Below are 11,928 nucleotides of genomic sequence, written 5' to 3'. Positions count from 1 at the left end.
AAAATATGCACAGAGATAGTATCAATTAAATGAAGTATGAGAAGTCTCAGTCTTGTTATCTTCTTAATGAATGCAGTACAGAGTGTCATAAATGCACTTACATCCTTGCAACAGTGTGAATTACAAAGAGAAATACCAAAGAGATGGGAAATTGACTTCCCGTGAACAGGGTCTAGTGTGTGAATCCTTTGTCGCTTTCTCACTTCTTAGATGCCTTTCATTAGTGAGTTCTCATAGTCTAATAATCAATCCCCAAATATTCATGACTATGGGAAGACAATACTATTGCCATTTTCAGTCACATTATGATATTTTTAGTGTGTTGAGTACAGTAATTATTTGTTAACAGCAACACATGAAAGTATGAATAAAATGTCTTTATGTACAAAGTAGCAAGGCAGGATTTTGACCCAACATTTAATAATACACTTGTGAATCTTCCCTGTGTTAACATAGTGGAAAACAATAAATACAAACGTTAGGTAATATAAGAACAATGAAAAAGTAGAAAAGTCTCCATGGATGAAAACTGTTGGTTCTGAAAACTTTAAACTCAAGGGACAGATTCCATCAGTGAAACCACCTGCTGGTCTGTCAGGCTAACTGCTTACAGATGCCCCTCCTAAAATCCACTCTCCTAGGAATATGGTATTCCTATAAAATGTGGTAATGCACTTCTTCACATCCTAGAGGATAGGGGAGCCGCATGATTCTTTCTGATTCTATTAGATTACTGCACGTCATCTGGACATCACTTCATTGGGACAGGTGACTGGCGAGCAGGATTGGCAGTAAGCCACAGGGCTTTCTCCCCATGGGGCATTGAAGCTGAAGAGTAAGCCTGTTGGGGGGAAACAAAAAAGTTCAGATTACAAGAAAGGGAAGAAGTAGAGATGCTGGAGGGAGACCATCGCTTGGTAAGAAATGTTAGTGACCAGCTGAATTTTTCCACCCAGTAGAGTCACTGAAGGGACTTCGCTGGTGGCTCAGACAATAAAGAATCTGCCTGCAATGTGGGAGGGCTGGGTTCGACCCTGGGGTTGGGAAGGCCCCCTGGAGAAGGGAATGACAACCTACTCCAGTATTCTTTCCTGGAGAATTCCATGGACAGAGGAGCCTGGTGGGCTATAGTCCATGGGGTTGCAGAGTCAGACACGACTGAGCAACTAACATACACACATATAGAGTCACTGGAATGTCCCATATGCACTTCAACCTCAACAATTCTGAAAGGAAACCCACTAGAGTGCCTCCCAAACCCATTCCCTCTTGCTCAGTAATTCCAATCTTTTCTCTTACCTCCACGATCCATGCAGACAATCATGCTACAAGCATGGCCATAATCTATACCCTTAATAGTCCTCACCCACAATGCTTACATTCACACAATCACCACCTCTGGAGAATTTTATTTTCCAGACACTTCTCTATTCCATACTGCTGCTTCATCTCCATTCCAGCTACAGACATGGGATAGTCAGAACTGCAAGAGCCCTCTGACTTCTCTGCTTCTAGCCTTATCACTCTTGAATTAGTCTTCCACATTAAATACTCGGTGATGTGTTTCAAGCACAAATCTCACCATATTCGTCTTCTGATTAAAGCACTTCGCTGTACCCTATCACTAATGGGACATCATTCAAGGTCTGTTGCTTGGGGTAACAATGTAAGTCATCATGAAATTTATTGGCAACTTTTATGCTTTGCTGCTGTGTACTTATCAGGGAGAAGAACAAAGGGGCACTCTCCACCTCTCCTTTACAGGAAGGAGAGCCAGGACTTTAATTTATTACTTTGGGTTTTCTCATTTGCAGTACAGAAACAACTTTCTGTGTTGGTCTGAAAAGGAGCAGGAGCCTGAAGTTTCTGTGCTTTAATTGGGAAAAGGGCACCCGGCCCCCACATGGAAGGGCTTTGGTGCCATCATGCTGCTGGCGGCAGTGCTGGTGGTTTGCTGGAATCTGGGAGGAGAATGACAAGGTGGGGGTGTGGGTGGGCAGGCGGACCAGGGTGGAGACCTGCATTTTACTCTCTCGTGGTGTGGTTGATGCAGGCAGGGCCTCTGGTGGGAACCAGTGCACTGCTGCCTTGCCTGGGAGGAAGATGGCCACTAGTGGCCATGGTTTGGGGGACGCTTTGAAGAGCAGAGAGTGGACAGAGGGTCCATGTCAAGCCTTAGTCTGTGGAAATGACTGTGCTGCTGCTGCTGCTAAGTCGCTTCAGTCGTGTCCGACTCTGTGCGACCCCACAGATGGCAGCCCACCAGGCTCCCCGTCCCTGGGATTCTCCAGGCAGGAACACGAGTGAGTTGCCATTTCCTTCTCCAGTGTATGAAAGTGAAAAGTGAAAGTGAAGTTGCTTAGTCCTGTCCAACTCTTCACGACCCCATGGACTGCAGCCTACCAGGCTCCTCCGTCCATGGGATTTTCCAGGCAAGAGTACTGGAGTGGGTTGCCATTGCCTTCTCTGGGAAATGACTGTAAAGCAGGGCATTTCTAATGTCCTCCCAGAGCACCTGTGGCTGACGATGGGCCAGCCCAGGCAAGAGCATGGTGTAGTTCTAGAAGCAGCATAGTGATTACTGGGATGACTGAGGAACAGTCCCCACTCTCAGAGTTTGGACTAATTTCCTGGGTGTGTTCTACATTCAGGGTCAGAGAGTCTCCCGAAATGAATAAATGGCTTCTTGATGGCATTAATAAAAAGGAAAAAATCTGTTTTTATTCTACTTAGGAAAAGAAAACATTTCATTCTCGCCATGTGGAGTCCTGTACACTGTAGCTTAGCCAACCCCTCTTATGATCTGGTACCCTCAACTGTTTCAGCCTCACTTATCAGCCCTGCTGGCACTGAGCTCTGTCTTCTAGAACTGTGCTTCCCACATTATCTGTGGAACAGGTTGGCTTTTTTAAACATTTCTAATCAGTTGCAAACTGGTATTTTCCAAAATAAAATCACATGAGTAAAATGTTGAAGCAATATCAGATCGCTATAACAATTTTAAATGCTTACACTCAGAGTCTGTACTTAATCTCATTGTGGAACAGAATCAATGGTTCACTGACTCTGCAGCACATACATAAAGAACAGCTCTAGGGTAAACAGTTTTCTATAAAATTTTCCATACCCCGTGTAGCTTCACAATTCTTTGCACTTACACATGCTGTTCCCTGTGTCTAGAAAAATCTAGGTTACTTTTTTTTTTATCCTGTAAGTCTCAACTTAAATACTAAATTCTCTAAGAAATTTATCATTAAACTTCAAAGTACTATGGCTATCTTTACATAAAGTGAAAGTCACTCAGCCATGTCTGACTCTTTGTGACCCTATGGACTATAGCCTACCAGACTCCTCCATTCATGGGATTCTCCAGGCAAGAACACTGGAGTGGGTTGCCATTCCCTTCTCTGGGGTATCTTCCTGATCCAGGGATTGAACCCTGTTCTCTCACACTGAGGGCAGATTCATTACCATCTATCTTATTTACCATATTCTGCTAAAATGATCTTATTTGTATATCTCGCCACTAGTCTAAGCTCCTTCAGGACAGCAACCATGTCACGTTCCTCTTAATATCTGGTCTAGTACTTAGCAGAGTAATATTTCTGTCACTTTTTCTTCAACTGAACCATAATCCTCTGTAGATGAGCTTCCAAGTGAAGCTAAGTGTTTGCAACATAGATCAGCTAGGTAAACATTTTGATTTGTGTGAGTAGGATAACGGTCAGGATTAATACGGTACTGATAATTTTTTCTCCTTAAAGATAAGAAATCAACAATAGGAACAAATTGGGGTTTTCATCAGAGTGTATTCCACATTGACAGTCTTTCTTTCTCAAGAAACAGATTTTGCTTGCTTCACTAATGATTTTATTCATTAGTTGATGTTCCAGTTTGAATGTCTATACAATATCAGCATAAACTATCTTTCCAACATTATAATCCCTCTAAAATTCAATGTGTCAGCTTCAACGATAATACAGAACTTTATGATCATGGACTCTTTCATAACCCTAAATATTGTACATTTGTGATTCTTTAAAAAATTAATGATTGCTTTACTAATAAAGTATCATGTTAGATTCTTTAACCATAAACATAGGAGCACAATGGTTTTAGGAGAAAAGACCATTCTGTCCTGGTTTTATAGATGTTGAACACAGTGTAAAGCATTATGAAGAAATTCGTTCAGGGCTATAGGCTAGGATTGGAATATAAATCTCTTTTTACTTGTGATGTTTTCTTTTTAGCCCTCATCATTCATTTTAAATGTAAGAAAAATAATTGAAAAGCATATTAAGCTCTTCTGGAAGTTCATGAAGATGCTTTTAGATTATCAAGGGTATCATTTAGGAAATTACAGAAGTACAGTGAATTATATCTGGGAGAAAAGTAGAAACGGGTAATATTCCACTTTGTTGAGGATCTGTGGGATGAGATTTTCATAGAAGTTACTGGTCTTGCTTATTCTTGGTTCTTTATTGATCTGAAATTCCCCTCATATCTTAAATGGGCAGGTGACTCACAAGAGAATGGACAGGAGAACTACCAGCAAGGGAGTGACCAGGTGGCAGCCAGTCCCCTGCCTTCTACAGCATAGGACTGGTCTCAGAACAATTAAAAGGACTTCTGTTCAATTCTAGGAGAAGGCAATGGCAGCCCACTCCAGTACTCTTGCCTGGAAAATCTCATGGATGGAGGAGCCTGGTAGGCTGCAGTCCATGGGTTCACAAAAAGTCGGACATGACTGAGCAACTTCATTTTCATTTTTCACTTTCATGCATTGGAGAAGGAAATGGCAACCCACTCCAGTGTTCTTGCCTGGAGAATCCCAGGGATGGCAGAACCTGGTGGGCTGCCATCTATGGGGTCCAACAGAGTCAGACATGACTGAAGCGAATTAGCAGCAGCAGCAGTTCAATTCTAAAATCTTTTCCCCCTCATTTAAGATTTATCTTGGACACTGTTGTTTAGTCACTCGGTAGTGTCCGACTCTTTTATGACCTCATGGACTGTAGCCCTGCCAGGCTTCTCTGTCTATGGGATTTCCCAGACAAGAAAATCGGAGTGATTTGCCATTTCCTTCTCCAGGAGATCTTTCCAATCCAGAGATTGAACCTGTGTCTCTAGCACTGGCAGGCAGATTCTTTACAACTGAGCCATCTGGGGAGCCCTATATCTTGGACATGTTTCAGTTTGTTTCAGTTCAGTTTATTTCAGTCACTCAGTTGTGTCCAACTTTTTGCAACCCCATGGACTGTAACACGCCAGGCCTCCCTGTCCATCACCAACTCCCAGAGTTTACTCATACTCATGTCCACTGAGTCGGTGATGCCATCTAACCATCTCATCCTCTGTCATCCCCTTCTCCTCCTGCCTTCAATCTTTCAAAAGAGTCAGTTCTTTGAATCAGGAGGCCAAAGTACTGGAGTTTCAGCTTCAGCATCAGTCCTTCCAATGAACACCCAGGACTGATCTCCTTTAGGATGGACTGGTTGGATCTCCTGGCAGTCCAAGGGACTCAAGAGTCTTCTCCAACACCACAGTTCAAAAGACATGTTTATGTGCAATTAAAAAATTGTCTTGAGAGTTGTTTGCTTTTGTTAGCTGTGTAATGTCATCAATAGGATGAAAAATAATTTTGAAATTTCCATACCATTAGACATGCTGTTTCTAAATGTTTGCTACTGTTTTCTGTATGCTAATTTTTAACAATGTTTCAATAATTTCCTTATGAAAATTTCCTAAAGTGAAGTTACTAGGTGATAAATGTGAATATTTTAAGTCTCTTAGCTAAAATTACCAAACTGTTCTTCAGAAAGATTAATCCAATTTATCCAATTTAAGCTGTCAAATGCAGCATATGAAATTATCTGTTTCACCAGTATGATTTTTAAATACTGGAAAAAGAAAGCTCAAGTAAATTGAAGGTTATAGTTTTATATTACCATTTCTATTTCCTCCTCTATGAATTGCCTGTTCATGGCCTTGGCTCATTTAAAAATTTTCCAATTTGTGTAAATATCTTTGGGTATTTAGAATATTAATTAATTGGTCTCATATTTATGGCAAATGTTTTCCAAAGTATAGTCTTCTTTATGATAATCTTTTATGTTTGAAAATTAAGTCATGATGTAGTAGAAATTTCTGTCTTGGAAATTGAATTTTCTTATATCGTTTCATGGCTTGAAAATTCTTAATCAGACACATAATAAAACCTAACTAAATTTTCTTCTACTGTCTTTCTTTTACATTAAGTTCTTTATACATTTCCCCTATATAGATATGGCCTTTCCTGATGGCTCAGATGGTAAAAAATCTGCCTGCAGTGTCAGAGACCCAGGTTCGATCCCTGGTCAGGAAGATCCCCTGGAGAAGGGAATGGCTTACCCACTCCAGTGTTCTTCCCTGGAGAATTCCATGGACAGAAGAGCCTAGTGGGCTAGAGTTCATGGAGTTGCAGAATCAGACGACTGAGCAACTAACAGCAACATATAGATAACATTATAGCTCAATTGGTAAAGAATCTGCCTGCAATGCAGGAGAGAGACCCCGGTGCAATTCCTGGGTCAGGAAGATCCACTGGAGAAGGTATAGGCTACCCACTCCAGTATTCTTGGGCTTCAATTGTGGCTCAGCTGGTAAAGAATCCGTCTGCAATGTGGGAGATCTGGGTTCAATCCCTGGGTTGGGAAGATTCTCTGGAGAAGGGAAAGGCTACCCTCTCCAGTATTCTGGCTTGGAGAATTCCACGGACTGCATAGTCCATGGGGTCACAAAGTGTCGGACACGACTGAGCAACTTTCACTTTCATAAGTAATATTAGCTTATGATCCTTCACACTCATTATTAACCAGTTTTTTTTCAGACTATTTGTTGGCATCAATAAGAAAAAAGATGTGCTTTTCTGCTCTGCATTTTTGCATAGAAATTCTACCTAAGTAGAAGTTCTATATAACAGCAAATCAATTCCTTTAGCTATGTCACCCTTGTCATTACTAATTAATCATGAGAAAATTAATATAAGAAGAAGATAACAAAGCATATTTGCACTGTAAAAGAGCACAAATATATATAGAAATACATACAGCTAATATATTTCTAAAATTTGAAATTTAACAAAAGTTGTTTTTGCACTAATAGCCATTTTAAGGGTGGTATCAGCTAATATCTGTGAGCAAAGTAAATTATACAGGGAAAGTTTAAACTAAAATAATCATTTTCTTATTCTGAAAAATTATGGTTCCTAAATGTAGCAATAAATATGCAATGAAAGGATAATATGTTTTGAAACTCTTACTGACCTTCCTCTTGTTGACGTGAAGGTCTCAGATTTTAGAACTAGACTGAAGTGATGAAGTGTATCAATCATGCTATGTAGTTTTAAATCTTTTTCTCTTAATTATTTTCTTATTTCTTGTGTGTGATTTCATGTTCTCACTAGACAAACTTCACAGAGAGGGCAATGATCATAGATGAAAGGTATTCTGGAATTCCATTAAATATAATACTCTGCACTAAATAGATGATCATTATATGAAGCAGCAGGCATTAAATACATCTAGAAATTTATACTGAGATGAACATTTTTAACAGGAGTTAATGTTTCCAGATAAGTGTTTGCTGTTAACCTGAAGATCCAAAGACTTCTCAGCTTCTTTTTTCCACTTCTAGTTCAAATGTGTGTGCTAAGTCAGTTCAGTTGTGTCTGACTATTTGTGACCCTATGGACTGTAGCCCAGGCTTCCCTGGTGGCTCAGTGGTAAAGAATCCACCAGCAATGCAAGAGCCGCAGGAGACGTGTGTTCAATCCCTGGGTTGAGAAGATCCTCTAAAGGAGGGTGGGGCAACCAACTCCAGTGTTCTTGTCTGGTGAACCCCATGGACAGGGGAGCCTAGTGGGCTACAGTCCATGGGGGTCTCAAAGACTCGGACATGACTGAAGCATGTCCATGACACACAAGCTCCTCTGTCCATAGGATTCTGCAGGCAAGAATACTGGAGTGGATTGTTATTCCCTTCTCCAAGGGATCTTCCCAACCCAGGGATCAAACCCATGCCTCCTGTGTCTCCTGCACTGCAGACAGATTCTTAACCTCTGAGCCACAAATGTATTCTATTTATCTTGAATTTCTGAGCCGATATTTGATTTGTAGTTGATACCTTAGAAAGCAATTATTGGTTACCACATTTAAAGTTCAACCATTCAAGAGAAATAAAATGAAAAAGGGTAAGACAAATAGACAATAGAATTGACCAATGTCAAGCATGTTTCTTCTGATTACTTTCATCTTTACTCGTCAGAACATTGTTATGTAATTCCACAATTACTCAGAAAGGCAAGAGAAATTATTTACCTCTGCGAATCCAAAGACAAGAGATTAGAGGCTATGGATTATTTAGCAATAATTGTTAAAGTACAAAAGTGGAAGGGAATAGGAATTGGGTGATAATTCATTTTGTTGAGCTTGTTTGGATAAGCACTTGTCCTTATTTTCTGTACAGAGACTGTTGAGGCTGCCTCCTATACAGAGACTTTTATTTCTTTTTCTTTCCAGCTGAACACTTCATCTTCCTCCAAAGTGGACGATTAGTTACCAAGATTTGAGCATGTTAATAATCTGGAAGGCATTGTGTTTCAATAGGCACAGGATTGCAAAGGAACCATAGATGGTATGGGAGGAAGCTTTCCATGCACTAGTGAGGGCTTGAACACATGTCTCCGTGAATTTCTAACTTCTCAGCTTCTCGAATCTTGCATCTGAAAGAGCGTCCTCTCTCATCCTAACCTACCTTTGGCTGACTAGAGAAGGATGAAATTCTGACCCTGATGCATATGTCTGGATGATACTCCTTTGTGTATGTCTCCTGCTCCTAGCCAAAGAAGCATCATTTACTCAATAAACACTGGCTAAGTATCCATAACAGCATTGTACTTGTGCTAGGAAGTAGACATAGGTAACATGTCTACCATAGGTAGACATGGGCGTAACAGTGATATCCCCCCCTCCCCTGGACACTACCCAGAGTGACTACCATTGTGGTCAGGCCAATTCAGGGCATATACCTATTTGTCCTTTTGCTTTTTTCACTATTAGTTACCAAAAAGTAAATTTTTCTGCAGATTCTAAAAATTATAAGACACTGTGAGGGCATGTACTTAATGTTTCTTGTGAAAACTAAAGTCAGAAGAAAATTTTCTTATGCAATTCTAGAAAAGCAAAAGGCAATCCCACACTAAGCCGGAAAGGTCAACTCCAGCAGGCCTGAAATGGGACTGAGTTGTTTTACTGCAATGAGACATATACTTGCATTGCATGGACTCCTGGCCAAAGCATGGGTCACACAGAATGACCGTTGCTCATAACCAGAGGTTTGAGAGCTTTCAATTATTCATTGATTAGCAATTAGTGTAATGAGGGTGAAGACTTTGCACTGGTCTTGTTGAGACACCTGGAAGGCTCTGTCACTCATCCAGCTATTTAGCAAGAATGTGCCTTCCTGAATACCCAGGTATAAGGAAGGCCAGCTGAGAGCATGTTTTGGATCACCTTGTTTGAGGTGCTTTGTGGGCACATCCATCATTTCTGGTCCCAAAGAGAAAGTACACCTAGGTGTGGTCCTTACAGAGGAAGCACAGTTGAATCTCCCATCTGGCATCTCTGGACCCTTTGCCCTGAGCCAACCTTTGACTGTGATGTGTATCTTTACCTTTAGGCAGCTGATGTGTCAAATTTTTTTTTGTTCACAATAAATTACAAATTTGTAAGCACAGTTATCTGGGGTCCTGCAATCCTTCCTCAGCAACAGAACCCTGTCTACCTGCCACTGGAAGTATGCATATGCTGACCCAGGCAGAGGCAAATAACATCTATGAGGGAACACTACAAAAAGGCAGAAAGAATGAACTGCATTGTCCCTGAGGCAGGCAGGACAACTGGAAGAAATCTTCTACAGCCCCCAAGACATTTATTTCTCTGGCAAGTGTTCTTCTTGTTTGTTTTTAGACAAATAGAAAATGATGGTTTCACTGACACAAGCCATTAACTTTTCAGGTTATAAAAGTATAAAAATAATCTGAGCTGCATCAGGCTAACAAAACAGATATTAATGAGTATCTCAGTGAATGAAATTAGGAAACTTACATATTTATTGCCCAGGTGTGGAGAGAATTCATCAAGCTGTCAGTTCTTGGTTTTTCCTTGTGCAGAGTGCTCCCCTAAAAACAGAAGATATGTTTTGCTCAGAGAGTGAATAAGGATGAAAATAAAAGTTTCTCAGCTTTTTTTTTTTCTTTCCCAAGGAAAGTCCAATTTCCCCTCAAGAATGTCATCAGAGCCACAATTTACCTCTTGGTATTTATTGCCTGGAAATCCTTGGCCAAGATTTATGAGCTTTTTTGGCCATTGTTTATTTTTACCCTAGAGGAGTGATGCTAACTCGCTCCCTGCGGGTAGACGGTGTGAGCTGGGAGATGATAGCAAGAGAGGCACCCAAGAGAGTGAGTTATTGAGTTTTGCTTGGTCCATGAGCTGGCTCTGCCTAAGCAAAACTATGTCATATATTTAAAGTGCCATTTTATCGGAAAAACATTCAAGGTTCCTCTGTTTAAATAATTCAGTGAGAGTTTTGTGAAAATGAATTTATAGGCCAACACGAATCCTTTGATGACATACAAAGCAGCACAAGGAACATTACTCAAAATAACAGCGTTTTTCCATCATCCAATATAAAGATAAATATTAACTTAGGATGATGCGAAGCTGAAAGACCATGAGCATTTTCATGCGCTCTTGGATCTGTGGTCAAAGCCTTTCACATTACCTGTGTCTTTCATGTAGATTCAAGTATCAACATTAGTCATGCTTTATAAAAGCAATATGGGTCAAGGTCTCCAGCTTTGAGAATAAATGTCATTGCTTTGCCCCAGCTTTTATCTGCCGATTAGGACCATCTTCTGGGGACTCAATTGACGTCATCTCTTACCTGCACTGTCACGGGGATAATAGTACCAGAGAGCTAAGAAGAACAAACCTGGGACTATCCTTCAAGAGCTCCTTAAACTTTGTGTTTCAAGAAATGTGTGGCTCTGAGCAATAGCCCTCATAGCTCCCGGCCCAGCACAACCCTTTGCTCACTATTGCGTATTTTACAAAACGCACAGCACCTCCTGGAATCCACGGCTATAAAGTACAGGAATAAGAAGTAAACAAAAGAAACATTTATTGAACCCCTACCATCCACCAGAAGTCACATAAACAATTCATATGAAAATTACTACAATTGTTAATATCTCCCTTAATAACTAGACACAGTCTGTCTAGCTGGGAAGAGAAAGTGTGGAGAGATTAATAATTATATGATTCTAGTAATACTTATAATAATGACATATATGGTAAAAGCAAACAAAATACAGTTATACCTGGAAAAACACAACTGGAAGGAAATGCCAGTATTGATGCCAGGTTGTCTCTTATAAGTAATTTTTAATTTTTTCTGTTCTCTATTTTCTCCATTCTACATTATACATATTGACGTCAAATTAAAATGGCAATTTAAGCCATTAAGAAATATTCCAAGGCAGTAGTGCATGCTGACTTGCCAAATCAACAGTTAGTGGAAAGATCATGTACATCTGGGACAGGCAAGGAAGCCTCAGTGCAAAGGCAGTTGTTCAGTCCCTAAATTGTGTCTGACTGTTTGCACTCCCATGAACTACAGCATGCCAGGATTCCCTGTCCTTCACTATCTCCCAGAGTTTGTTAAAACTCAGGTCCATAGAGTCAGTGATACCAACCAACCATCTCATCCTCTGTTGCCCTCTTCTCCTCCTGCCCTCAGTCTTTCCTAGTGTCAGGGCCTTTTCCAATGAGTTGGCTCTTCACACCAGGTGGTCAAAATACTGGAGCCTCAGCTTCAGCATCAGTC

At 40.5% G+C, this 11,928-nt stretch overlaps 1 protein-coding gene across 5 annotated transcripts in view; it reads right to left on the bottom strand.

Annotated features, from left to right (window-relative positions):
* Window positions 1-298: 298 nt before the first annotated feature.
* Window positions 299-11,928, bottom strand: part of EMCN (endomucin) — a 113,457-nt gene continuing 101,827 nt past the window's right edge. For all 5 annotated transcript variants that reach the window (XM_043870944.1, XM_043870942.1, XM_043870943.1 and 2 more), the window contains 2 exons: window positions 10,146-10,219; window positions 299-841 (listed from right to left, as the gene is read on the bottom strand). In XM_043870944.1, the coding sequence (XP_043726879.1) occupies window positions 10,185-10,219 (35 nt within the window). In that variant the 3' untranslated portion in view covers window positions 299-841; window positions 10,146-10,184. The remainder of the gene's footprint in view (window positions 842-10,145; window positions 10,220-11,928) is intronic.

This window comes from Cervus elaphus, chromosome 17 (genome assembly GCF_910594005.1).
Source record: "Cervus elaphus chromosome 17, mCerEla1.1, whole genome shotgun sequence".
Lineage (NCBI taxonomy): Eukaryota > Metazoa > Chordata > Mammalia > Artiodactyla > Cervidae > Cervus > Cervus elaphus.
Note: the sequence above shows the minus strand (reverse complement) of the source record. Positions and strands in the feature narration are given on the sequence as shown.